The 26,094-nt window shown below is 47.7% G+C and overlaps 11 protein-coding genes across 11 annotated transcripts; 5 read left to right on the forward strand and 6 right to left on the reverse strand.

Moving 5' to 3' along the window:
* Window positions 1-533: 533 nt before the first annotated feature.
* Window positions 534-2,210, forward strand: N7529_008082 (F-box domain protein; the record flags this gene model as incomplete). Its single annotated transcript, XM_057243609.1, has 4 exons — window positions 534-610; window positions 658-823; window positions 874-1,266; window positions 1,305-2,210. 4 exons carry the CDS (start codon window positions 534-536, stop codon window positions 2,208-2,210), a joined length of 1,542 nt encoding a protein of 513 aa, XP_057095147.1.
* An 853-nt stretch (window positions 2,211-3,063) lies between these two features.
* Window positions 3,064-5,000, forward strand: N7529_008083 (heat shock factor family protein; the record flags this gene model as incomplete). Its single annotated transcript, XM_057243610.1, has 6 exons — window positions 3,064-3,350; window positions 3,404-3,502; window positions 3,549-3,616; window positions 3,673-4,016; window positions 4,074-4,143; window positions 4,198-5,000. 6 exons carry the CDS (start codon window positions 3,064-3,066, stop codon window positions 4,998-5,000), a joined length of 1,671 nt encoding a protein of 556 aa, XP_057095148.1.
* A 721-nt stretch (window positions 5,001-5,721) lies between these two features.
* On the reverse strand, window positions 5,722-6,440 carry N7529_008084 (DUF3245 domain-containing protein; the record flags this gene model as incomplete). The annotated part of the gene is made up of 2 exons (XM_057243611.1): window positions 5,722-6,163; window positions 6,259-6,440. The coding sequence occupies 2 exons, from the start codon at window positions 6,438-6,440 to the stop codon at window positions 5,722-5,724; spliced, it is 624 nt and encodes a 207-aa protein (XP_057095149.1).
* Window positions 6,441-7,034: 594 nt separating this feature from the next.
* On the reverse strand, window positions 7,035-8,756 carry N7529_008085 (cytochrome P450; the record flags this gene model as incomplete). Its single annotated transcript, XM_057243612.1, has 4 exons — window positions 7,035-7,194; window positions 7,266-7,432; window positions 7,492-8,601; window positions 8,667-8,756. The coding sequence occupies 4 exons, from the start codon at window positions 8,754-8,756 to the stop codon at window positions 7,035-7,037; spliced, it is 1,527 nt and encodes a 508-aa protein (XP_057095150.1).
* A 794-nt stretch (window positions 8,757-9,550) lies between these two features.
* N7529_008086 (uncharacterized protein) lies at window positions 9,551-12,436 on the reverse strand (the record flags this gene model as incomplete). Its single annotated transcript, XM_057243613.1, has 1 exon — window positions 9,551-12,436. One exon carries the CDS (start codon window positions 12,434-12,436, stop codon window positions 9,551-9,553), a length of 2,886 nt encoding a protein of 961 aa, XP_057095151.1.
* Window positions 12,437-13,323: 887 nt separating this feature from the next.
* N7529_008087 (oxidoreductase-like domain-containing protein) lies at window positions 13,324-14,142 on the reverse strand (the record flags this gene model as incomplete). Its single annotated transcript, XM_057243614.1, has 1 exon — window positions 13,324-14,142. The coding sequence occupies one exon, from the start codon at window positions 14,140-14,142 to the stop codon at window positions 13,324-13,326; it is 819 nt and encodes a 272-aa protein (XP_057095152.1).
* Window positions 14,143-14,268: 126 nt separating this feature from the next.
* On the forward strand, window positions 14,269-16,178 carry N7529_008088 (uncharacterized protein; the record flags this gene model as incomplete). The annotated part of the gene is made up of 2 exons (XM_057243615.1): window positions 14,269-15,188; window positions 15,239-16,178. The coding sequence occupies 2 exons, from the start codon at window positions 14,269-14,271 to the stop codon at window positions 16,176-16,178; spliced, it is 1,860 nt and encodes a 619-aa protein (XP_057095153.1).
* A 576-nt stretch (window positions 16,179-16,754) lies between these two features.
* On the reverse strand, window positions 16,755-17,939 carry N7529_008089 (60S ribosomal protein eL13; the record flags this gene model as incomplete). The annotated part of the gene is made up of 4 exons (XM_057243616.1): window positions 16,755-17,189; window positions 17,262-17,420; window positions 17,554-17,600; window positions 17,852-17,939. 4 exons carry the CDS (start codon window positions 17,937-17,939, stop codon window positions 16,755-16,757), a joined length of 729 nt encoding a protein of 242 aa, XP_057095154.1.
* Window positions 17,940-18,592: 653 nt separating this feature from the next.
* N7529_008090 (uncharacterized protein) lies at window positions 18,593-19,831 on the reverse strand (the record flags this gene model as incomplete). The annotated part of the gene is made up of 1 exon (XM_057243617.1): window positions 18,593-19,831. One exon carries the CDS (start codon window positions 19,829-19,831, stop codon window positions 18,593-18,595), a length of 1,239 nt encoding a protein of 412 aa, XP_057095155.1.
* Window positions 19,832-21,389: 1,558 nt separating this feature from the next.
* Window positions 21,390-22,286, forward strand: N7529_008091 (metallophosphatase domain-containing protein; the record flags this gene model as incomplete). Its single annotated transcript, XM_057243618.1, has 1 exon — window positions 21,390-22,286. One exon carries the CDS (start codon window positions 21,390-21,392, stop codon window positions 22,284-22,286), a length of 897 nt encoding a protein of 298 aa, XP_057095156.1.
* A 667-nt stretch (window positions 22,287-22,953) lies between these two features.
* N7529_008092 (uncharacterized protein) lies at window positions 22,954-26,052 on the forward strand (the record flags this gene model as incomplete). The annotated part of the gene is made up of 1 exon (XM_057243619.1): window positions 22,954-26,052. One exon carries the CDS (start codon window positions 22,954-22,956, stop codon window positions 26,050-26,052), a length of 3,099 nt encoding a protein of 1,032 aa, XP_057095157.1.
* Between the last annotated feature and the right edge of the window lie 42 nt (window positions 26,053-26,094).

A 26,094-nucleotide genomic window follows, 5' to 3' on the forward strand; every position in this document is an offset into this window, starting at 1 on the left:
TGAATTGAACCGCCGCTGTGACATCTAGACATCTTGATGCTTTTGCGCCTGTTCCTGTGTCATTTATTTTCTTTTGTCACTGTATTCTTGAGTGTTTCTATGATCTATATCAGTTCCTAATCGGAAGGGATGTGTTAGAGTTGATAGTTATCTTGATTCTTCGTATGTTGTAGGTTGTATTGTACGTATAGCTCTTTAATAGATTGGGGTTGAAATTCTCGATTCTGTGTTCCAAGGTTCAACCGCCTGATGAATACATTTTGGTGAAATGAGCAGACTTCGAGATCTGTGCCCGGGTGGGAGGGGATTGGTCGCCGTTTGACATGCTGCAGCGGAACCCAACCTCGTTAGTTTTTCTCATTGCACATCGCACCTTTTCACCCTCTTTCTTTATCATTACTATCTCATCTTGGAAAAGAGCTACCGAATAGAAGAAAAAAACCACAGACTCATTTTCTTGTCTTTGCCTCTCTTGAACTCGGATGCGGACCACTACGGGGCCAAGCATACACCGAAACAACATTCATTTCATCATGAACACAGATGCATCTGTCCAATCTATTTTGAATGGGTTTCTTGCGCTCAATGACTCACAGAGCCGTCGAGCTGTGTATGTCATGTGAACTATGGGTAGAAACAGGGGCTGATTTAGAACAGCTACCAAGGCATCTTCCAAGCCTTAACTCCTCGCGAGATGCACGAGATCAGTAGTTACATTAAAGAATTTACGTTTCAACGCGACATATTCGGCCAGTTGCCCATGGAAATTGCATGCCTTGTGGCTCAATATTTCGACTTGGGAGACATCTTTGTACATCGAAGAGTAAGTGCTGTCTGCTATCGTGACTTATATATTTTGCTGATGAGATCCAGGTCTCCAAGCGATGGAGGGAACTTCTATCTTGTTCCACCGTATTGCAGTCTAAAATGAGAACAATACCAAGGAAATACTCTACTTTGTCCCTGTGCAAATCAGTTTCTGGCCTTGAGTCTATCCTTAAAAGAAGATGGCGCATGGAGCATGGCCGACCCGCGGCTCTCGTTGAGTTAGAATCTTGCTTTGACTTTGAGTCAAACTCAGTAAGGTGTTTCTCTTATTGTGACGGAATGCTTGCATGGCTCTCCAATACTGAAGACGACTTTCTCTACCTGCTGTTTTTGAGAACTGGTCAACTCAAACGGTACACCACTGAGAACCGTGAATTATTGGAAGTGGTTCAAGTGTCAGCTGATCTGGTCACAGCTGTGTCGATACGAGGGTATGTCGTATGGAAAGCACTATTTTGGACAGGCCCTGACCTTAGTTTAATAGGCACTGTCATGTCTGGAATGTCCGAACGGACCAACACAAGTCATTTCGCTTGTCTTCAACGAACTTCCTCCGCGTTATGGTCAATGGAGTCAATGTGGTCTTCCATTATCGCAACCAAATCATACACTTCTCTTTTCTTTCTGGTCTTGCTCACACAGCCATTTTTCAAGATCACATTCTTACAATGTCTCTTCATGCATCAGAGAGCCAAATATCTATGATTTGCATTCAAAAGAAGGACGGTCAACATGTACCTCACGGGAAATTGGATCATCGTGAATGGGAGGGATATCAGCTGCAAGTCCAGAGAATTTCGCTTCAGGGCGACCGGCTTCAGAGCGTTTCATTGCAACACCATGACCTTTCATCTCTTATCTCTCTTCCCAAGGGATGGGACATTAGATTCGAGGAAAGAATTCTGTTTCGCGCCGGCCAATCCTCTTTCACGACGATAGAAATGAGTACAGAAGCTCGAGAAGGCGACGTTGAACCCCATGAAACGGTGTATTTCTCGCTAGATATCGATGATACTGTTGCTGCACACTCAATCACATGGTTTGGCTGGTGTTTCCTTCCACCATGCTACTTAGACCAGGAACTGGTGTATGGCCAACGGATACCAAACAGTCATGAGCTGTACATTGGTTTCGAACAGCAGATGGTTTCTACCGTACCTGCAGGAGCTGTGAAGTATCATCTTGATTTAGCTTCTTGTCCCAGAAAGGTCATGGTAGCGGAATGGGAGCAACATATGATGTATCCTCTGGAGATGCAGGGAGATGATGAGTTTGTTATATGCTCGCAGCATGATCAAACCTTTCTCTGGACTTTTGACGAGGCATGGAAGCCTCCTACCACTCCGAGGAAGCCCCCTATCAGTTTAATCACGAACCTATGAGCATACTAGCCCTGGCCAATGGGTGCGCATTACACCCGTAGACGGAGCATGAGCGATAGGATAATTGAATTTTCAGAAAATTCTCGGATGGATCTACGAATATGTGAATACCGAAGTAATGATTATTTTAGAATTCTTAGTATGTGTAAAAAATAGTAACTATATCGTTATAACATTGAAAATAAAGAAAATGCATAGAATTCAGTATGTACGTATGTATAAAATTGTGTTATAAGTGTATAAAACAGGGCCCTGAAGAAGTTATATCTGATTAAACATTCATAAAATGCACGTACTACACATAACTATATAGTCTTCTCAATCCTAATCTAAGCCAATAGGCGTAGTGCCAGTAAAATAGTTAGAATCATTCTTCACCCCTTTTCTCTAATTTGACTGGAGATGATCGATTTTCCACATCGTTCTATTCTTCGGGTTCATGCATTGTCTGTTTTGTCTCTTTTTGTCTCTTTTCTTTTCTTCTTATAATATAACTGAAGTTATCCCTGTACAACTTCTCTGAAGCTGTTCTTGCCCCCTTCCCCCCCCGCAGCTCTTTTTTTTCCAGAACATCTTTGACATCTTCCTTTTCTATTATTTTCTTCTTCTTCTTCTTTCTCTCTCTACAGTTTACTCGACCCTTTCACTTTCACTTTTTCTTTATTATTTCTATTTCATTCTAAATCTTGTGGCATAATGACAGAAATATCGACTTTTGGTTGATTTTCCCCGATATAACACCCTTCCCACGTTCTTCGGCACGAGCGTAAACGGTTCCCATCGCGTCCAAATTAGCACCCCTCACGCTCCCGTCGCACCCACTCCGACCAATTTCAGCTCCTTCACCTCCGACATGAGTCGACTCGCCGACTCTAGAATCTCTTTCGCCGGGGTTTCAGATGCCCCCGGTAGAACACGAAACATCCCCGTTCTGTCCTCGTCCGGTCAGCATTCGAGAATGGATAGCACCCCTCCGCCCGCGGGCGCGCATGGTAGCCCCGACGGCGATCGAATGAGCGGAATTACCAATGGTGCTGAAGGAAACAATTCCTTGAGTGTCCCTAACCCGGCCATCGGTGCTGCAGCTGCAGCTCAACAACCGAAAGTCGTTCAAACTGCATTCATTCACAAGCTCTACAAGTATGTTGTCGGCCTGCGCTTTCCTCCGAGCAAGGAGCTTACCGTTGGAACAGTATGTTAGAAGATCCCAGCATTCAACATCTCATTTCCTGGTCGGGTACGAACGATAGCTTTGTTATGTCGCCCACCTCGGAATTCTCCAAAGTACTCGCGTGAGTACCATACTCTCTACCAATGAGGCTTTGCTGACCCTCGCAGCTCGTACTTCAAGCACACCAATATCTCCTCATTCGTCCGACAGCTAAATATGTATGGATTTCATAAAGGTAGGTGATTCAGCCCGCTAGGTTCGATTGAACAGCTTCTGACTATTGTGTGCCAGTGAGCGATGTGTTTCACACAGGGTCCCCGGACTCTGCCCTCTGGGAGTTTAAACATGGCAATGGCAACTTCAAAAGAGGTGATCTAGCTGGTCTACGAGAGATTAAACGCCGTGCCTCTAGGCATGCCCTTATCCATCGCGATTCGTTCCCCGGACACAAAGCTGCTACTTCACAACCTGGTACACCTGCCGAACCCGTGCCCGATGCGACCGAAGCTAGATTCATGAATCTTGAACACACGCTATTTGATATGCATGCGCGGTTATCCCGAGCGGAAGAGAGCAACATGACATTAAGCTCGAGATGTCAGGCTATGACCGAGAGTCTGACAAAATGCTACCAAGTATGTCCTCCATCAACTTGGGCGCAGGGTGTCTCGGTGCTAATGTTTTGACTTCAGTGGACGCATTCTATCTCACGCTTCCTTCAGGCCGTTGTACCCGAAAGAGAAAGTCCTCTCTTTCGCGATGGTATGTCAACTTTTACACCACAAATCCATGGTCACGCACACTAACAACCTCCAGTTTTGAGCATGCAACGAGAAGTTGAGAAACACATTGAAAACGTCCGCGCCCTCGAAACTCCCCACGAGTCGCTTATGCCCCCACGGCAGCCCTATTTCGCCAACATGGCCGATCCCGGTCCACCTTTATCTCCACGCCAAATGCCCCAGGATGATTCCCGTCGACAATCCATGATGGACCCCACACCTAGACCCAACAACATGATCCGACCTCCCGTCCCTCCTCACCTATCAGTATCCCCTCGCCGCTATGGTTCGATTGGCGGCGCCAATTCCACAACATACGCTCGGCCGCAACCCCCTGTACCGGCACCCCCACAGCAACCAATGCCTCATCCTCTATCAGTCTCAACTTCCCCAGGACCCAGTCTAGCCCGGCGCCACACCTCTGCCGATATACGCCAACACGGCTGGTCGCCCTCAGCCGGCTCTCCCTACCCGCCTGGCAACCTTCCCAGTGGCCCTTGGCCTCCATCTCCGGGGCACCAAACCCCGGTCTCTAGTGACCAACAAGTTCGTGATGTCCTCGCCCAATACGAAATGGGTGCTCCCCGCCGTCTCCAAGAACAGTCCCGCCATGCCACACCCCCAACTGCCGAACCTTCACCATCCATGCTAGGCGTTGACAACGGTTGGACACTCGGGAACTCTAGATTCCCACCTGGGTCTTCATTGCCTGCAACGCGTCGCTCCAGCATGGCGAGCAACGTTCATTCGTTGCTCAATCCCGCTGACACCGCCGAAAGACCCGACGAGGACCAGCAGGCAATGTTAGAAGATCGCAAGCGGAAACGGCTAGAATAAATGCGATGTCAGCATATCCATTCTAATTCTGGCGCCGTTTCTTGTCCAAGCGATCAATTGTATACATCTTGGACCGGCCCACCCCATTCTCCCCTTCTTCCTTTTCTTCTTCTGACCTGCATATGTACCATGGACCAGAGCAAAGGGTTTCAGTGGAATGTGCTCTTTGCTCTGTTCAACATTTCTAATTGTGCCTGTAGATGTCTCTTTTCTCATTTTTGGATATTTAATTCTGGTGGAGGCCTGCAAATCCCGGCGCCTGGACTGACAGGGCCCCGGATCCATACTTCGTTCAAACAGCATATCATATATACCCTTGGGTTGGGCGGAGCAAAAAAAAACATTGAATCTTGTGGCACCTAGAGCAAGACTGAGATTGAATTGTATTGTACTTTATATTGCCTATTTCCTCTATCCATCGAAACCATTGGTTACTCTGCAGTCTTTGATCATGCTTGGTATCTGAATATCTGGAAATGGTAAATAGCAGCTGATGACCCGCTAATGACAGTCTTCTAGCCATTATTGATGAGCATTGAAGTCTCCGCTATAGCCAGCGGTATTGGCAAACATTCGGCTTTGCTGAAATGCTTAGGTCCCAAGCCAGTATCAAGAGCCCCATTTCGCGTCCAGCGCCGAAGGGACCCAAGATCACAGCTCTTCCAGAATGCTCGCGCAAATTTATGCGTAACATGTATTGAACCCAATTACCGCAAGAGCCTCACTTCTTCTTTCTTTTTTTAGCACGCTCGGCCAGAAGCTCATCAAGATAGCTCGTCGCCTTCTTCCTCCCTTTCGACCGCACAGGGCCCTTCGGCGCACTCTCATCATCGTTATTCGCATCAGGCGCTGCGACCGCAGCCGCAGCCGCAGCCGGATGCACACCGCCGGCACCACCCTTCCTCTTATTCTTCTGACGAGCAAGCATAGCAGAACGCCCATCTTCTTCATCGTCATCATCTTCGTCCGCCTTCGTCTCAGAAGTACTGGCAACAGGCAGGGCAGCGGCCTTAGCAGCGGCCTTCTGTTCTGCAGCGGCCTTCATGACGCGATCATAATTTTTGCCGAGTAATTGTTTGCGCAGCTTATCGTTTGAGTCTAGTTCGCTCCGGTTCCAGCTTCCGTCGGCGGCTTTTTGGGGGAGGGGGGCTCCGACGCCGAGTCTGGGTTTGGTTGTTAGCTTTTCGATTCGGCGGGAATGGATCTGCAGAGGGGAGGAATGGGCGTGTGGCATGTGTTGCTAACGCCTGCTACTTACGTCTCTGGAACGGCCGTGAAGATCTCATCTTCTTCTCGTTGTAGTTCTTCGTCGGTTTTGGCATTTGCTAGTTCGTCTTCTGATTTTTGGGGGAGCCATGATGCCACGAGGCGTTGACTGCGGGACAAGGCGACGTTTGCCCGGTTGAGGATGACGTCTGACTCGCTTTTGGAGAGAGACATCTTGCTTGCTTGTCAACGTCGAATTATGGCGGACTCCAGTCGGTGTTTGCTGCGGCGGTGCTTTTTTTTGCCGAGGTGTGGGGGCGGTGAAAGGGCGGTCAGATCTATAAATTGACCTACATTGTACTTCGTTGTGTTAAGCATGTTATACATATGCAGGGGTTTTTGGCGTTGATTGGTCATAGTAAGTGGTGTGAAGATACTTCCATGGATGTCTTTAAGAGGGAAGTTTATGTGCTGTAATATTTACTGCCTGGACTACGAATTGTACACATAGAATCTTTGCATTTATTAGGGCACGCCTATATACAAGCCTAGAATACTAGACCACCAAATTTTATGAAACTCTAATTTTGATAAGGTAGAGAGTGTCAGTGAAAGAGATTCTGTTTTTGACTTACTGAATTAAGACAACGATCGGCTTTTCAAAATGATTTTATCGTCTCGTCTAGTTAACTAAAAACTTCAGCTACTCCCATAATGTGATTCCTTCTCTCTCCGGCCTCAATGCCTAGAAGACCTTTGATCTGATATCAGCTACAAAGATACCCTCCTTTATTTGACAGAGAGCCTATATAGCACTGATAATCTCAGCTAGACCGTGTGCCTTGGTTTTAGCCTGACCATCAACTTTGGCTTGTCCCATAGAACAAAGCATTCTTGATCCGTCCAGTCCTGTTCAGGCTGATCCAATTCCATGTCAAAGTTGAAGACCATGCGGGCCAGAATTATACGCATTTCAACATATGCCAAGCTAGAGAAGTCAGCATAAGTATCATATCTTTGAATGTATGTACGAGGGTTGAAAGATGACATTAAACTTACTTTCGTCCAATGCAGTTTCTAGGGCCGAAGCTGAACGGCTGCATTGCAGTTTTGCTGTCATTAGCAAAGCGAGGATCATCCATATGGCGTTCTGGGATAAATTTCTCAGGATCCTTGAAATTGGCTGGGGAATGGCTGGCAGAAAGCTGTGAGACGGAAACGATAGTCTGAAATGAAAGTGTAAGTAAAGTTCTTCGACTCGTTGGGAAGCAAATCCTGTACTCACACCTCCTGGGACCCAGTTTCCAGCAATCATATCACCTTGAGCATCAACAATCCGAGGTAGTCCCACCGCGACCGGAGGGTACATTCGGAGAGTCTCGGTGAGAACTGCAAGACAATATTCTAACTTGTTGCAGGATTCCAGTGTAATCTCTTCCTCCTTGGTGAAGGCTGATCTGATCTCATCTTGAAGCTTAGCCAGCACAAGTGGGTTTCTCAAGAGCAGGTAGGTCACCCCTGAAAGCAAAGTTGCAGTAGTTTCGGAGCCGGCGATGATCAAAGTACTACCGTTGGTTATCAATTCTGGGAAACTGAACCCTTTCTCAGTATTGTTGTGCTTGAGGATGTTTCCAAAGAAATCTGGCCTTTCATTCGACTTAGTTATCCGGCCTTTGACCTTTTCTTCGGTCAATGCTAGGTGTGTATTTCTCCGGGAAACAATTTTCTTGGGAGTAATAAGTGGAACGAGGTATTTTGATCCTGGAAGCCGACGAGCAACATTTGTATAGGCGGCATACTTGAGAGAACTGAAGAGAATGCTTATCCACGGGTGGTACTCTGAGTTCTTGAGACAGTCGAATGACTCCCCGAAAGCAAGGTCGCCAATGATATCAAATGTTGTAAAGTTGTACCAAGCAACCATGTCAACGGCATTTTTTCCATCCAAAATATTCTCATGCAAGCGTTGCATTAACAGATCAACATAATTCTTGATGATAGGTTCCTGACCACGCAATGAACTATCAGAAAACGCGTGTGATAACAAGCGACGAAAGCGAGAATGGTCTGCATCATTGGAGACAATAATACTGGGATTTCCTCCGAAGGTGGGAGCATAGAATCGATAATCTTTGGGCTTCTGACTGTGGCCGGTACGAGTCCCATAGATTGGCTTCCAGGCCTCACCATTTGTAAAGGAAAGTTCGTCTGGAGCAATGCGAACTACATCACCGTACTGTTGGTGCAGTGCCTTGGTCTTTTGTGGATATCGACCACTTAAGATCATTCGCATATAAGGTATCCGAGTTGCTGCCATGAACTTTGGACCCGGATACTGGGACAAAGGATGAAAGTAGACATTGTAGACGACGAGACCAATAAGATAAAGCGGAATCTAGTTCGAGACACAACAACTAGTCAGTCAAAGTCTTAAAACAGTCAGGAGGAACTCATGATTACCAGAATAAAACCCAGTCCAAACAAGGTAAAAATAATGTCCGCGAAGACTTTCGTACCCGAATTTGCTGGAATATCAGGAATGACCGCCATGATTGGAAATATAAAGATATCAAGCTAAAGGACAGACAACAGTCAACTTCCACGAAATATCCCACATACTTATAGCCGTACTCCCCGCATCAATGTACAGCGTATAAGTACGACATTGATAATAATGCTTCAAAAAGTCTTCATTACGACGATCTATGAATGGAAGCCCCGCACTCTTCACGGCATACTTTCCGCTCACAGGGATTACCTTGAATTGTCGCGCAGTTAAGTTCTAATCTGGACAAAGACTTAGAAAAGATTGTTCTTTGGCTCGAAGGAGAGTCCTGCTCTCCGACTTTGGATCAAGAGCGAGTAATACCTACTTGGATATGTTAGATATGCAGACAACCTCGAGGGCTTGGAAGATTCATCTTGAACAATGGGCAACTTCGTGATAATACGAATCACACGGCAAAAGAAACGTCACGGAACAAGCTAGTGTTACAAACTAATGTATGTAACGCTCCTCGACACGTAGATTGTCTATGTAGCACAAAAACTTATGACTTATGAGCTCTGCATAGTTCGGCAGGTGTTTTATGCAACTGCATAATCTTTAGACTCACATGATTGCGGACAATTGGACCTTTGTCAAACAGGGGAGTTCTCCAATTAAGTATTTATGTAGATGAAAATTGAGGATACCGACAAGTCTTGCACTTCATAGACAAAGATTACCTAGCTATTAAGAAGAGCAGGTATACAGCACAAGTGATGACCGGACCTTCTTGTCCTTATAAATGCAAAATGTATGTGTAGTTATGGGCTATTGTACAAGTCTGTCTCTTCCACCATTACTCTTCCCAGTGCTGTGGTGCCTTAGGAGCCACCCGTGGGATATCCATATTTACAATGAGTTCCATTGTGTTCTCAAGGTTGGTGAAAAGATTTTTGCGGGCGGATATATACTTATTATTTTTTTCCCAATCACCCAAATCCTTGTTGGGGAGAGCTTCAAAGGCAGTGTGAAGGGCCTGTAGGATATTAGCACATGAAATGTTGACTAATGGCAAGATACTGACGTCGTTCAAGAGTTGGTGCTGTTGGATCAAGTTCTCGGAAATTTCTTCCTTTGAAAAACCCTCATTCTTTATTCTGAGGTTCAGCCAGGAGTCCAAAACAAGCTTGTCTTGCTCCAATTCTAACTTTCTTGTCAAGAGGCAAGCAGCCAGTGGACGGATTTGAGTTAAATCTGATATACCCAAGGGGATATCTCTGGTTGACCACTTGCGAGCAAATGCATATATGGCGGTTTCCGGGCTTGGCTTTGCCCTGGACACGGGAACTCCAGGTTTGATTCGGATGAAAGAAGTATGAGCGCGTTTCACAGCCAGTTTGGGAGAAAGGCTATGTACCAAGAGGGCTTTGACAAGATTCTCGTTATTGGAATTGGCATTCATGCTCAAGTCACCAAACAAACCACGCGAATTAGGGTTAGGGGCCTTGTTGATTAATCCCACTTGATGCAACTTCGCCAGAATCTGATGGCCTACTGATTTAGCTTTCATAAAAGCGTCGTAATCCATGCAGTGCGAGTGAGCAAATTTAGCAGCAGCCTTTTCGGAAGATTGAGCTCGGAGGGCCCGATAGGCGTTGATGTCAACCATGTGGCTGCTCTGCAATCCTTGGTTGAAAGCAGAACGTGATTCGCTCAAAGTTTTGCGATCAAGTCCACTGACAAGGCGCTGGAAAAGCTTTGACGGCGACCCAAGACTTGCAAGGATCACCATAGGGTCCAAACAGCGGAATATGATGCCCAGAACAACCAACTTTCCAAGGAATGGGTCCATATCCAGTTTCTCGAGAAGGTGGCCAAGACCAGTGAATTCTTCCCTGTCGTCCAATGCCTGTAGATCTTTCAAAGATTCCAAGGCAGCATGAATCCTGGCGTCACTGGGTGGCTCAAGGGTTTGTCCAAGAAGATCTGAGATGGAATCCGACGTCCCCAAACTCGCTCTTTTGGTAAGCAAGCAGAGTTCTTCGAGATTTGCGCGCGTAATTTCGGGTGATTTTGTCATTCTTAGGTTTTCGAACTGCTGTGAAGACCCAAGAAAATAGTAATCTCCAGCCTGTGTTCTTCCCGCACGCCCTGCCCGCTGTAGGGCAGCAGATTTGCTGATCCAGCGGGGGGTTAATTCCCCAATTTGCTCTTCAGTGATGTAATTCATCTGGTTTGCCTTGCCAGAATCAACAACAAACCTCACATCGGGAATGGTAAGAGATGCTTCCGCTATGTCGGTCGCAATGATAATCCTTCTGCAACCTGGAGGAGCTGGAACGGAAAGTTCGCGGTGTTCGTTTGGTATTTCTGAATGCAACCTAATGATCTTGAACAAATCTGCGTCTTCAAAATTAAAACCAAACTGAGGGCCGATAGATTTCATTTGCGAGGCGATCAGGTTAATCTGTTTGATTCCGGGAACAAAAGCAAGAATGGAACCTTCGTTTGTTGTACACAAAAGCGAAAGAATGGTTGCAGATATCAAACCAGAAGGTACATTCAACTCTGCAAGTTCACTAACATTTGTCTCCTGGGTTGGGAGATACTGCTGCGGCGGGTGATCTCCCCCAGTGCTGAGGTGCGGCTTTGGCGCAGGTAGGTTTTCGTTTTGCTTCGAGTTATCAAAGGCTTTGAAATGATTGTTCAGGAATAAGGCTGTATCTTTGTCTTTCCGAAAGAGAACCGACAGAACATCTGGCGGCAAGGAATGGGTGATGTTGTGAACAACTTCTTCAAGATAATGTCTCTTTACCTCGAAAGTACGTCCGGGAATAGTCAAATGAGGAGCAGGCATAATTTTTCCATCTGGCGCTTTGGAGCCGAGATAGGAAGCAAAAAGGTCGACAGAAACGGTTGCACTCATCAAAATAACCTTCGGCACATTTGCCCCTATACTCTGACGCTGCTCGATCGCGCGTTTTAGGAGCATCATCACCACATCGATCTGAACATCACGGACATGAACCTCATCGAGTATAATGTGGGAGAACTGATCCAAGCTGGCAGGTCCACCCTTCAATATGTTCAACAAAATCCCCGTTGTGCAATATTTGATAAATCCGTGGTCAGGTGGATGGCAGTGATCGAACCGTATACTATAACCAACAGTGTCACCGAGCTTCTCACTTCTTTCGCGAGCTACCCGCCTTGCCAATGAAGTTGCTGCAATTTGCCGTGGTTGAACACAAAGAATCCTACAGCGAGCGCCGACAGAACTTGCGATTGCATCATCTAAAATGAGCTGAGGTAACTGCGTGGACTTCCCGGATCCAGTCTCTGCAACAAGGATGCTGTAGGTGTTGCTTTTGATAAGATTCAATACCTTATTTCCATATTTCCGCACAGGCAAGGCCATCATCTGTTTCCTAAGAGCTCTGTATGTTTCATACGTGGAGGTCTCGGCCCGTTTCTTGCTTTTCAACAACGCGATGTTTCTCAATTTCACAGACTCAGGGTTTGTGGAATGGGAAAAGGCCTTGTTTGGCTTGCCATAATTCTTGTCACTATGAAGTTCCACGGTTTTCATTGCGAGATTGGCCTGTGTCAGACCCTCTCTTGCATCCTTGTCAAATGTCATCAACAAGTCATCTTGGATAAAAATGTCAAGATTCGGCCTGGTAAGCTGACTGGTAGGCTTCTCGGAAGATATTCCCCCCGAATTGTCCTCATTACTTGGCATTTGTTCATTGGCGACTTGCTGAGATGATAATTGACTTGTATTCGAGAGCTCGCGTACACTTCGATGGTCCATAAGATAAGAACCACGTTTTATTAACCGGTGTTCTTCGAGTGCATATCGATTGCCAGAAATGAGAGCACCTGCTGATCTCAAGCTGAGGGAGGACTGAGATAGCGCGGCGATTTGGGAGACCGTGTGTATCTTTCTGGGGAATTGTCGCAATCTCAACCGCTGAAGTCTCTGACCCATAATAGCTGATTGGGATTCATTCCGGACAGAAAGAGACGGTGGGATATTCCGAATATGAAGGCATGCGCTTATGCCTGTGGCCATTGTGTTAAGGCCGTGTTTTCACGGCAAGGTAGGACCGGCGTTTGCGCGCATTGTATGGGGATGATCAAGTTGCCCCGGGGGCTCGGTGGGACAGGTGAAAGTAACGAACGAAGGTTTCTAGAGTTTAGCAATTTATTCGAGAGAAACTGTGTGGCAGCATGTGTGGACGAGAAAAATCACGGCGCCAATTGATCAAACAACAGTCCAGAAAAAAAAAAAGACCGCGTCCTTAAGTCCGAACGAAGTCTTGGCGCTCTGGCGGAGCAGGTTTATGCATCACAAAGATGAATCTAGCACACAGCTGCGATGATAATCATTGATATACCTGGGCAATGTTCATATCAGATCATAAAAATTAGACCCCAAAGCTAAGTATAGTTTAAAATAATCAACCAGTACGGTAAATAATATGTTCGTGACATCATTTGCAAGGTTATGTACAGTCCATCTATATACCATCTATGTCTAATGTGCTATAGACACATCTTCTCATATTTTTCCAATGTAGTATCGCACAGGGCATAACTCCAACGAGTCAAGGAGTCCCTGAAAGTTCACGAGGTGGCCTCTTTCTGATGCTTCGCCCGCAATTTTTTCTCGATCTTCATGAATTCTCGAATACCAACAGGAATATTGGCAAACAAATCTTTATCTTGACTTGGCATAGTCCAATTTGTCTCGCTACCTCCACCGTCATCATCCATGCTGCCACTGGCCGAGTTGACTTCCGATCTAGGTGCCGAGCGCATGTCCTGCGTACCCTTCTCGGCACCACCTTTGGCTTTGGCGGTTGTGACTCGAATTCCCCATTCCTCCATCTCATCCCGGAAGTCATCCCAAACGCAATGTACACAGCCGCTCATGCAGCAGTTATCTGGTTCTTCGGGTTGCGGAGGGATGGGTACTCCATTGATGGTTTTCCACATCGACTCTGGAGCTTCGCCAGGATTGTAGCGTGAGGACCGACCTGGTCCAGCGAGGCGGGTGCCGAACACAATGGCCATTTTTTCTTGCGGCGTTTGAGGCTGGACGGGAGATGCCGGTGTTGGTTCGGCTTCGGGCCGAGTAGGCGTCGGCCGCGATGTCGGTGCACGGCCATAGGATGTGGGCGAATTCAGAACCAGTGAGTAATATCCTGTCAGTGGTTGAGCCTGAGGAGACTCAGGGATTTCCTCCAGGGATGCTCGTGTGTTTGAGGAACCGGACTGTTCGGACTGATCGGATTGGCTGTGGAATTTCATGCGCCGGGGGGTCGGGACCAGCCCATATTGTCTATATGCAACAAATGAAGGACATGACATACGAGGAAGGGAGTAGAGTTGAAAGCCCAGCCTCTTGAGCGAGTGTCTCGCGCCAGTCGAAAGACACTCCATGATGTGAGTAGGAGAAAGTCAAGACCCCGGGAAGTGGGAGATTAAGTCATAGTGCAAACATTGCAAACAACGTTGTTTATCTTCATCGCCTGCGCGCCGCTTCAAGATAGAACACCCCACGCGACAATGGACTCCCCCGCCAAAAGACGGAAAACTAGCGAAACGACAGGCATTCCTGTAGTGCCAGAACTCCCTCCAAATGAGTTGGGCCGGCCAAGGAGACCTTCTTATCAATCACCAACAAGAGCCAGTCTCGCGCGATCGAATCCAGATGTATTGGAGCGCGCGCTCAGCAGATCACCTGCCCGACGAATGAAAATCAAAGGAAATGCACAACAGGACCCTCGAATGTTTGGATTGCGCGATCGAAAAGCGCTTCGACCCTCGCTCAATGCGTCTGGCAGTCCCCTCACTAGACCAAGAGGGTCTGAAGCCCCCGAAAGTTCACCAAACAGGCGCTCCAGCGGAATCCAGGCATTTTCGAAACCTCCGCGCAGGATCCCAAAAAAGATTCTCCCAGGAGATTTAGTGTTTGGCTCTCCAGTCCCGCCTCCAACGAATCCCGAAGCCGATACCCCCGAGGGTCAATTAGCATTGGAATTGGGAAGCGCGACAAGAGACGCGGATATCGACATGGGACCAGATCCTGAATTCATGTATGGAGATGATTTCGAACCCGATCTGCCTCCTACTCCAACACAATTGGGTCTAGAAAAAGCACCGGATCGACCGAAAGGTTTCAGCAGCAGCCCGAGTATGCGACTAGAGAAACGATCCAGAAGACGAATTACCAATCCACTGTATGAAAGCCCCTTGAAAGCAGTGAACTTCCAATCATTTCCCTCGGACGACCCAGAGGATGAAGAGACATCTTCATATCCAGGTGGATTCTCTGTAGTTGTCCGGGACAAGCGAAGTTCACGCAACAAGCTTGCTGCCGATTTGCGAAGTTTAAGAGAAGAAGTTGAGGAACTGGAAACATGGGCCAAAAAGATCGAAACCAACCCTGATTTAATAACTAACACAAGAGGCCTCGACAAATTCTTGTGAGTTTACCAAAAAAACAATGGACATAACCACAGCTGACAAATCCCAGGTCTTTAATCGCATCTGAACAGGCAAACCGCACGAATTTACCTGTGCCTCAGACAGCTTCAAAGCCAATATCTTCTCTTCTTGCCACTTTACTCCCATTTTCTGCCAACATACCTCGCCCCAAACGTCAGGCGTCACCTTTACCAACAAACCCATTTGCTTTGCAAGAATCCTCACAAGCACTACCATATTTGACTGTTTTCGCACCCCTGAGACTCAAGACACGTACAAGCCGATCATCGCACAAGGAAGGGATGTCAGAGACACACACTATGACATTTTGTCCCCCGTCACCTTTTCCAGCAAGTCTCTACAGCGTGACTGTTGTCTATGAGACAAATCCAGAGTCTCAATGTTTGACATCCTTGTCTGTGCCCACTGGCAGCGAGAGCAAGAAAAGAAAAATGCCTGAAGCGCTCCGCCGGTGGATAGATTCCCGCTTAGAAAACCATCTCCTAAAACTCGATGTGGCAACGCTGTGTTGGGGCATCAACAGGTACTGGGAAAGCGCAGTTGTGCGTGCTCGGTTGTGGGCTCACATCGACCATAAATACGGACCCCGGGCCTCGCAGGGTAGAGGTGATGTCGAGCCTGCAAGTGAGAATGGGACCATCACAGTTTCCGAGCTACGACGGTTGGTTCCGCATCTCGATCGATGTTCAATGGTTCTTAAACCCAAATCCCCCGGCTCCACTCCTCGGGTCATGTTAGCGAACAGCTTGGTGTTGGATGAATGGACTGGAGAACCTCAGCTACGGCCCGAGATCGCTGTCTCGGTTCCTGGTGGAGACAAAAAAATCGATCATGAGACAAAGAGGCTCTTTCATGCGCTGCTTCGTGAAGATGGGTCTTTGGCTCGAGGTGTTGAGGGAGGTATTCATGTTGATTCGGTTTTGAGGGCGACAGAGGGTGCTCTTGCTACTTTGTTTGGTGGTCTTTGACACCACTATGCGGCTGTTAGCGTTGGCGTTGTAATTATTTAGCGTGGATTTCTGAAGATACCCCAGCAATAGCTCACTGTGAATTTAATGATCCGTCGATGGAAATATTATCATGAAAGACTTCGGCATTGGTGTTCAAACATGTTGATACTGGTGACTGACTACATAGTTAACTACGTATGTATTTTTTTGATACTACATGCAAAGACATGCTTAACCGTTATATCCGAGATAGGCTCCCAAGCGTTGACCTCCACTGGTGACCAATCATAAGGAGCTCATGAAGTAACTACGGCCAAGATGTTCAGGTACAAGCATAAAGCACAATAGCCTCGCTACCAGTCCAACAGGCATAATAATACGAAGCACTGGCATACAAGCCAAAAATGAGAGAATTGAGCGGTTTTGAATTTCGAGAGATCTTCCGAGTTCTTTCTTTTAGAGACAAAAAGGAGTAAAGTTGGGGGAGGAGGAGGGAATCAAGGAAGCGGCACAACGCCATGCCAAAGTACACTAATCCCCGATTCGAAAACCGACCCGATCATCATCATCAGCACGAGCAGGGAATTAACACATTTATTTCTTGGCGTTAGCCTCGTCATCGGCCTTGACGCGAGCACGCTTCTCGCGCATACCGCGGTAGCGGGCCTCAGCACGGGCCTCACGGAGACGGCGGTAGGCAGCCTTCTCACCCTCGGGGAGAGCGTCACGCTTGACCTCAGTGACGGCCTCGGCGGCGGTGGGGTTGGTGATGGGGAAGGTGGCGTCAACGCGGGTGATGATGCCGTCACGCTTGCCCTCGGCAACGGTGGCCTTGGCGGCCTTGACGTCCTCGGGGGAGGAGTCGAGCTTCTTGAACTGACCGCTCTTGCGGGGGAAGAGGATCAGACGAGCCTTGTAGTCCTGGAGACGGGCAACGTTGGCAACCAGGGACTCCTTGGAGTAGTTGGTACGGCGGTGGTCAACCGAGATACCGACGGTAGGAGCAAGCTTCTTGGGGATACCAGCTTCCTGTAAAGCGAGTTGAGTTAGTATAGCGTTCTTCCTTGGCTCCTCCACAAATTTGTTTGCGGCTCAATTTACCTTCAGCTCAGCGAGGGTGAAACCACGGCCAGCACGGACACGACGGTTGTACTTGACGGTGGGGCATCGGACAACGGGACGCAGCTTGTCCACGGGGCGGGGGGCAACAGCGGCCGCCTTGGCGATACGGGCCTCACGACGACGGTGCTTCCGGCCGGGCTGTAGGATTCATGTTAGTCGACCAAATTCATATCCTGTGTTGAAAAAATTTTCCGTCGATTCCGGTGGTTTGCGATATCTTTCGGAAAGAAAATTTCTCTGGTTCGGGGGGGGAAATGTTGGAGAGTCGTACCTGGTCGAAGTGCACTCGCACACGACGCTGCCAGTCCTTGTGGAAGTCTAATCAAAAAATCGTTAACCACCATTCATTTAATTTTCAAAGGTCCAGTGTCTCGTCTGTTTCCAGGCGATCACAGAATGCTCAGCGACGGGTCACTCACGGTTCTTCTGAATCTGGTTGTTGTGCTTGATCGCCTATATATCCCACACACAATCAGTCAACCATTCGCCATATTTCGAGTCGTCGATTCCATTCAATCGCACAAGTCGAATCCTTCATTGTATCTTCCATTCAGGGAAAGGGAACGCACCATGTTGACGGATGGGGAACAAGCCGGGTGGTGGTCGTCGAGGGTTGCTGGTCAGATCTCCCTTCACGGCAGAAAATGAACTTCCCATTTTTCGTGTGGCCGCCCGCTGACTGACTCACCGCCTCGCTTAGCGAGCCCTAACTATTCCCGATTCGGTAATCTGCCAGCGTTTTCGACTTTGGCGTTTTTTGGATTTTCTTTTATTTTTGATATTGCGATTATACTCCGCAGAGTGGTGAACTAGCATTTTGACTATAATATCAATGTTCAGATGAGATCATGTCTGATTTTTCTTTGAGACTCTATAATAATGCACAAGTGTTCTTTTTTTTATTTTTTTTATTTTTGCATCTTTGTTATTGGTAGCAGAGGACTCTATTCCTATTGTACAATACCATCCCAACTCAGGAGTTCTCCAAATTCAAGAACTTCTTTTGAACTGAATAAACGTCTTCATTTCGCCCTCAGTTCATGACTGATTGGCGCGAAATAGACAAGCCATGATTCCTATACCCGAAAGCCAATTTAAAAACGCCACCTGTCAATGGCCATGGATCGCCGTCGCATGGCCTCTCATAATCAAAACAAAAAATTTCAGTCGCTAGTTTGAAAACACCACATTTGGCATGTCTTCATCATTCGTAAAGGTCCCTTAGTCGTAAAAAAAACAAATCAACGCTAGGTCATGAATCATAGCAAGGTTGGTAACACGAGGTCTTCGTGAAGCCATGGGGTATGAACCTAAGCATTGATGCCCAGGCCGATACCATCACCGGTCCGGGACTTTTTCGCGGTGGCACCGTTGTCTTCATTGGCTGCCTTGCGCTTGCCAGCGCGAGATCGCTCGACGCCAGGCTTTTGCACCTGACCGAACAACTTAGTCTGAAGCAGGGTGCTACTCTTGGGAACAGTGGAGCGCATGTGTTGCGGGGAGGGAATTCTCTCTTCCACCACCTCGGATGCAGAGAGAGAGACAGTGCTATCGCTGTCGTAGTGGTCATCCTTTGGCTGTCCAATTGACGAGAGGTAGTGGTTCTTGGGCTGGTTTGGAGTCACTGGAACGGAGGTTGCAGAGTGGGCACCGTAAGCATGCGTTTGGTTGGTGAGTTTGTCGGCATAAAGAAGCGCGGCGAGGCCATCAGTATGTTCACCGTGGCACATGTTGTGAATCTCATTCTGGGTACCCGGCGACATAGTGCCGTAGCTGAAGATCTGTGTAAAGTGCTTTCGGTTGTCGCCAATACGTTGCCTTAGCATGAGGTTCTGCTCCTCAAGGTCCATCGATCGACTGGTAGCATCATCAATCGCTCGCTTGGCTTTTCGAAGTCTTTTATCTAGAACCGAGTTGAGTTGTTCCAGTTCTTGCGAGCGCTGGACAACCGAGAGATAATCAGGATGCAAGGTAGACTGAGGCTGCTTTGGGGTGGTGGGGTCCACAGGATGTGAGCGACTGCGATACTCTGCGCTCTGAATAATCTCGACTTCACGCTTGGCGAGTTGATGCTCAACCTCGGCGCGCTTCACAGCTTCGTTACTTGCGAAAGAGACCAAGCTGTTCTGGAGTTTGAAGTGCAAGGCAGACATACGCGATTCTCGAGCAACGGCGAGAAGCTCTTTAGCAATAACGCGCAGCTGAGATTCGCTAGCGCTGTCGATTTGTTCAGCGGTTGGCAGGTTCTCGGAGGCCCCATACGCATCGCACAAAGACTTGTCCAGTTCGGCTTGCGTCACCCGCGTGGGACTCAATGAACGGGAGTGTGAGCGAGATCGAAGCGGAGCCCCAGGGATTTGAGTTGATGGTGGGGGAGTCATATCTGATGACGACACTGGCGGGGGTGAGAGGAACTTCTTATCCGCTTGGGATGATGTGCGCTGGGTGCTGAGATCTGGCGAAGGGGAAAGAGTAGCACGACGAACTGGAGTCGATGGCACAATCTCCACTGGAGCCTCCAAGGTGCTTGAGGTTGTGTTTTGAGACATGGTTAAAAGATTTGATTATCGATCTAAGATATCGATTTGATAAGACCACGAGGGTTTAGCCGCGGGGAAATGGATCCTCACACTATCTTCGTTATCAGCATTCATTTCATTTCAAGCCTTTTTTTAATAGAAGGGATCACCAAGAACTTCAATAATACATACCGGAGACTGGTAATAGTCGGGAATCTCAGTTTGGATCAATCGCACAGATGGGTATGTTGCCTCGGAAACCAGATATGAGAGAACACACAAAGGATATTGATAGTGCAAGGGGCGTGAAGTATCTGGAGTAGACAAAGGATGAAAGAAGGGAGAATAATGGAGTTTGAGGTCTTAAGAGGGAAGAGGTTACAGCTTGCAGTTATTGAGGGGGGGCTGGGAACGGAGAAGTGCCCTTTCCTCATATGCCCGCTTTAGGTTTAGTGCCTGTCCCAGCCCCAGCCAATCATCTAAGAATATGAACCAATCAGAGCTCGTTATTTTGGTTTGTGGCTCCACTCTTCTCCCAATTAGGTTAGTCCAATCGTCACGGGACGCTCAGTTCAAGTAAACACCCGCGACACAGACAAGCACTTGGGGGGGTTGGGTAGGCAACCGATAAGCTTGATCAGATTGAGTGATATCATCTGCTTTGTGGTCTCTTAATCTATTTCACCCTGTAACGAAAGTAGATCAATCCAAGTAAAAGACACTCAAATGTACGTAAAAAAGAAAAAAAAAGATACTTGCATACATTCCAAAGAAAAAATGCTACATATTTTGGAGTCTGTGGAACTGTTCGGAAATCTTCAAACCCTTTCGGCAATTTGATCTCACTGAACTGTATGTACTCCGTATACCGTATGGCACAAAATTCAATGGTCGCAAAAGAGAGAGAACCAACCTTAAAATGACTATCGGGCTGGTCCTTTATAAGCCACGTTCCGAAGTTAACATATGGCAATTAATTTTTACTTTTTATAGAGCTTTCTGATTGATGACGGCAAGAGTCATTTCTTTTAGATATTACTTTCATACGTAAGTACGAGATTTAAGTCATACTTAAGTATGGTTAGAATTTGAAAGAATTGGACAGGTATGTTATTATAAGTCATGATTATATCAATGAAGTGGCAAACACTATTTTGTTGAGGTTGTCTGCAGGTATACGAAAACTTGGTTTCACGACAGACATATCGTATCAGTAGTCATGATGAGCCTCGGTTCGACTCCGAGTGTCAGCTCTTCTTCTTTTTGCTCTTGAGCGTTATTTTGTCATCTTCTAGGTCATTATTACGCACATAGTATGTGGCCATAAGGTACCCAAGGTACGAACATACGTGGGTACGAGAGAAGAGCTTGGTTTCATGTGCCTGCAGCCATTCCTAATATGTAACACATATATGCCTGGGGGATCGATGCGACATCCTTTATCCCAGACAGACCGCTATTCTACACGCTCACTTCTCCCTGCTCATGTCTCAAGTCTCCCTGCTCATGTCTCAAGTCTCCCTGCTCATGTCTCAAGTCTCCCTGCTCATGTCTCAAGTCTCCCTGCTCATGTCTCAAGTCTCTCGCCATGTCCACCTTCAACGAAATGCTTAACCGACAGCGACCCGGACCATGGCAAAAGTTCCGGGCCCAGCCTTGCATGTTTCTCGCACAGAAGCTTTACAGTTGGCATCAACCCATTCCAGCTACGCCAATCACGCGTCCCGTTGCTATTGTCTGCATCTCCGATACTCATAACACCCAAATCAGTGTTCCAGACGGGGACGTCTTGATTCATGCTGGTGATCTTACGCAATCTGGGTCTTTCAAGGAGCTTCAGGCAGCACTCACCTGGCTAAGCGCCCAGTCTCATTTTGCCAAGATCGTTATTGCTGGTAATCATGTGCTTTTACTTGATTCAGCACGGGACGATCTATCGGGCCGAGCAGCCTCTGAGCGGGCCCAGCTCGACTGGGGCGACGTTATTTACCTAGAAAATCAGGAAGTAACAATTTCTTGTCCGAATGGTCGTCAGCTTCAAGTCTATGGAAGTCCTTGCTCTACGCGTCATGGTAACTGGGCGTTCCAATATCCCCAGGATCAAGATATATGGGCTAGCTCAGTGCCAGATGGAATCGACATACTAATCACTCATAGTCCACCACTTGCTCATCTTGACTTACTAAAGTTGGGCTGTGCTCATCTACTACGGACGCTATGGAGAGTGAAACCAAAATTGCATGTGTTTGGGCATGTCCATGAAGGCGTAGGAACCGGTTGGATGTTGTTTAATGGACTCCAAAATGCGTACGAGCGCACAGTCACTGCCGGAGGCGGTGTCAAGAATCTTCTATCTACAGCATGGGAGTTCACCAAAGCAAATTTCTGCCCGCCTACGGAAGTACAATGTCTGCTCGTGAACCCCTCCATTGTTGGGGGTTTACGAGATAATGAACGTAGGCAGCCGATCAAAGTCTTTATCTAATATATTGTTGGGCGACTGACTTAGTTCACGGTCTTTTCAAGCCTCGAGTACCTGCACAGTAATATGGGGGATATGCCAAGTGGTGGCCACATGCTCTTGCATCTGACATGCCACTTAACAGGTCAATATTACTGCCATAAGCCAGCGTCAAATGGATGTCGCCATTTTAGGCAGCCAATTTATCGTCAATTAGCGTTGTGGTGTAAAAGAATTTGAATAGATTTGCTTGCAAAGTAGCACCACTCTTCTGAAGTATATATATCTTCACATCCATACCTAGTTTACAGCCGCTACAAATTGTCATTGACACCCATTGCCACTAAATAATTAAGGTCCAATAATTTGCATTGGTATATCCAAAAAGTATAGGGCAAAGTCTGAAATAGATCAGTGTCTTTCATTAAAACATGTATCAGATTCCAGATCGGGTTTAAAACATGATGCCTAAGGCGTCTACAGAGATCTGGGAAATGTAAACAATCAACTCCCATTTCTTTAACCGCCAAGTTTTCGTCTTCCGGCCACGATTCTGACATACCCGATAGGGTTGAAATTGCGTGTGTCCCCCGCCCTCCACATTCTTTGTCTCGCACCAAATCATCGGATATGAGTGCCCAAATTTTGACAGATTTCTCCCTCATCGACCAACGCGAGTAATTGGATCATCATGGATGGACAACCCAGGACTGCAAACCGCCCTTTAAGCGGTATCCCACGACCCACAAGTGGCATTCCACGGCCAGCCTCAAGACTACCTTTACCGACGAGTACGGCTCCAAAATCGATCAAACCATCACCTTCTCGAGATAGACTACGGGCCGATCCAGGATTGGACGAAAAGAGACTGCGGCGACCATCATATGACACGCTTGTGAAAAAGCCGACCTCACGCTTTCTGGCGCCCCAAAAGCACCAAGATGAGCCTGTCCTTGCCCGGAAGCAGAATGAAACCCAAGGCGGGGAAGACGATACACATGTTTCGGAGGAAGTGAGCTCAGTTCAAGCGGACGATGACACCGAATCAATCACATCAAGTCAAGAAGTACGAGGTCGCAGCGGGGTACGCTCATCTTTGTCTGAGCGGACGCTGGAGACTTTGGCACAAATACCACCATCGCCGGCTTCAGTGAAAAGGCAGGCCAGCTTTTTTAATAGCTCCAGTCCTATCCGATCCCCGTCTCGTGCCCCATCTAATGTATCAAGTGTTTCGAGGTCACCATCCAGGGCTTCGTCTGTTGCGACGAATAGCAACGAACCATACACGCAGCCTGTATCCAAGTTACGCCTCCCGTCCTCAGCCTCTCGTATGTCGGCCACATCGTCTCTCTCCCCGGTTCGTGCCTCCGAGGAGAGCGTGAGCCCATCAAGATTGAAGCAACCGGCTGCCCGACAGAGCATCGTGATCGGTGACCATAGTGGCTCGGATATCAGTTCGCCAACCAAGAAAACTTTGCCTATCAGACCCAATGGGGTTAAGAATACGTCCAGGCTATCGCTAGCTCGGCCGTCTCCCACAAAACAGGCAGCAGATAAGAAGACAAACATGGGTCCACCGGAGAGGCCATTGCAAGTGAAGAAAACACGAAAAGTCGGAATACAACAGGCCTCTACATTACGCTCCCCTTCAACATCGTCAAGATACGTCTCCGCTTCGTCCAACGCACAAGAGGAGCTGTCCCCAGAGCAACAGGCAGAAATTGAAGCTAGGAAAGTCTCCAAGTCTTCAAGCACCCTCCGCGAGACTATAGCAAAGGCAAAAGCTGCACGCAAGGCAGTAACAGAAGGAGAGAAACAGGAAAACCCTCAAAAGCCGATTGCCCAGACCCAGCCTGCTGTTTCGTGGGGGAACGTCGACGACGAAGATCCGTTCGATGAGCTGCCCAAGGGTCCCAGCTCTCTGGTGATGCGAAAGCGCGTCCAGACAGCGCGTGCTACCGGCCAGCTGAACATTGCGGCATTTGCTTTAACGGAAATCCCCAAAGAAGTGCTAACAATGTACGATTACGATTCTGACAACGCAAACTGGTTCGAAAATGTAGATCTTGTTAAATTTATCGCCGCGGACAATGAGTTGGAACAGATCTCAGATGAAGTCTTCCCAGACATCAATCCCGAGGAATTTGATCCAGATAGTGATGACCGAGGACTTCAGTTCGGAGGCATTGAGACATTGGATCTTCATGGCAATATACTGAAATCCCTACCCATGGGCCTTCGACAACTGCAAAGTTTACGCACTCTCAATCTATCGAATAATTCTTTGGAGATGGATCGTATTGAGATTATTACAGAGATAAAGTCTCTGACAGATTTGAAACTTGCGAATAATCAACTGCAAGGGGAACTGGCTACCGTCTTTGGCCGGCTTAATAATCTGGAATTCTTGGACCTGCGCGGCAACAAACTCACCAAACTTCCAGATGAGCTTGTTGGATTGAGCTCTCTGAGGACCTTGGATGTCAGTGAGAACAAATTGACTTCTTTGCCATTTGAGTTGTTCAGCAAACTACCTCTGAAGACTCTGAATGCGCAGAAAAACAGACTGGAAGGCACTTTGGTCCCTGCTTCAGTCGATCGTTGGGACACATTGCAGTACTTGAACATTGCCAACAATGCGGTGGTGGTCTTTTCATCCAATGACACACTTGACCTTCCTAATCTACACACTCTCCTAATTGGAGTCAACCGCATCACGCATCTTCCATGCATGTCTTCTTGGCAGTCACTATCGACGCTCTCAGCGGAAGAAAATAAAATCACCGAGCTTCCATCAGGGTTTGTGGAGCTCAAGAGCCTCAACAAGGCCGATTTCACAGGGAATGACATAACGCGTTTGGACGACAAGATAGGGTCCATGGAAAGCCTTACATTCCTCAAAGTCTCTAGCAATCCGCTTCGTGAACGCCGGTTCTTGAACATGGATACTGAAGATATCAAACGAGAACTCCGAAGCCGGTGCGACCCTGACCCCCAGGATACAGACGATGAGGGTTCAGTGGCAACCCAGTTCACCCTGGCACCTGAAAATCCCATGCTCGATGGCAGCTGGCAGATTAAATCGGGTGGGACTCTTGACAAGTCCTTCGCCGATATGACTGACCTCACCGTGGAGCAACTGGGGATGATTCCCTCGCAAGATATTCGGTGCCTCTATTTGCAGAATAACCAGCTGAGCTGCTTCCCCGCTCCTGCACTTGAAATGCTCGCGCAGAGTTTGGTTGAGCTTGATCTCTCTCATAACCCCCTAAATGGCACCGAGTGCTTGTCCTCCCCGATCGAGCTTCCGAAGCTTCAGTCGCTGACTCTGAATGCAACCTCCTTGACATCTTGGGAGCCTCTCTTGGGCAACCTGGTAGCCCCGTCCTTGACCTTCTTAGATGTATCGCACAACCGTTTGAAGGGGCATCTCCCAAACCTGCGATCTTCTTACCCGGAACTCAAGACTATCGTGGCTTCCCACAACAAGATTGCTAGCCTGGATTTTGAATCTGTTCAAGGGCTACAGGCATTGGACCTCAGTAACAATGACATTGATTCCCTACCCCCGAAGATCGGCCTGCTAGCTGCCAAGCGGGACCCTCAGAACTGGGGTACTGGTTCAGCGTTGATGCGCTTTGAGGTCGCTGGCAATCGATTCAGAGTTCCCCGGTGGCAGATAGTTGCCAAGGGGACTGATGCTATCTTGGAGTTCTTGCGAGAGCGTATCCCGTTGAAGGATCTTCCAGAATGGGAAAAAGAAAACGAAGCTAGCGAGGAGGAGTTCTAGGAACACAGCTCTGGTTGGAGGTCATGATTTGAAATGACGTGT

This window comes from Penicillium soppii (genome assembly GCF_028829465.1).
Source record: "Penicillium soppii strain IBT 18220 chromosome Unknown utg000006l, whole genome shotgun sequence".
In the NCBI taxonomy this organism is placed as follows: domain Eukaryota; kingdom Fungi; phylum Ascomycota; class Eurotiomycetes; order Eurotiales; family Aspergillaceae; genus Penicillium; species Penicillium soppii.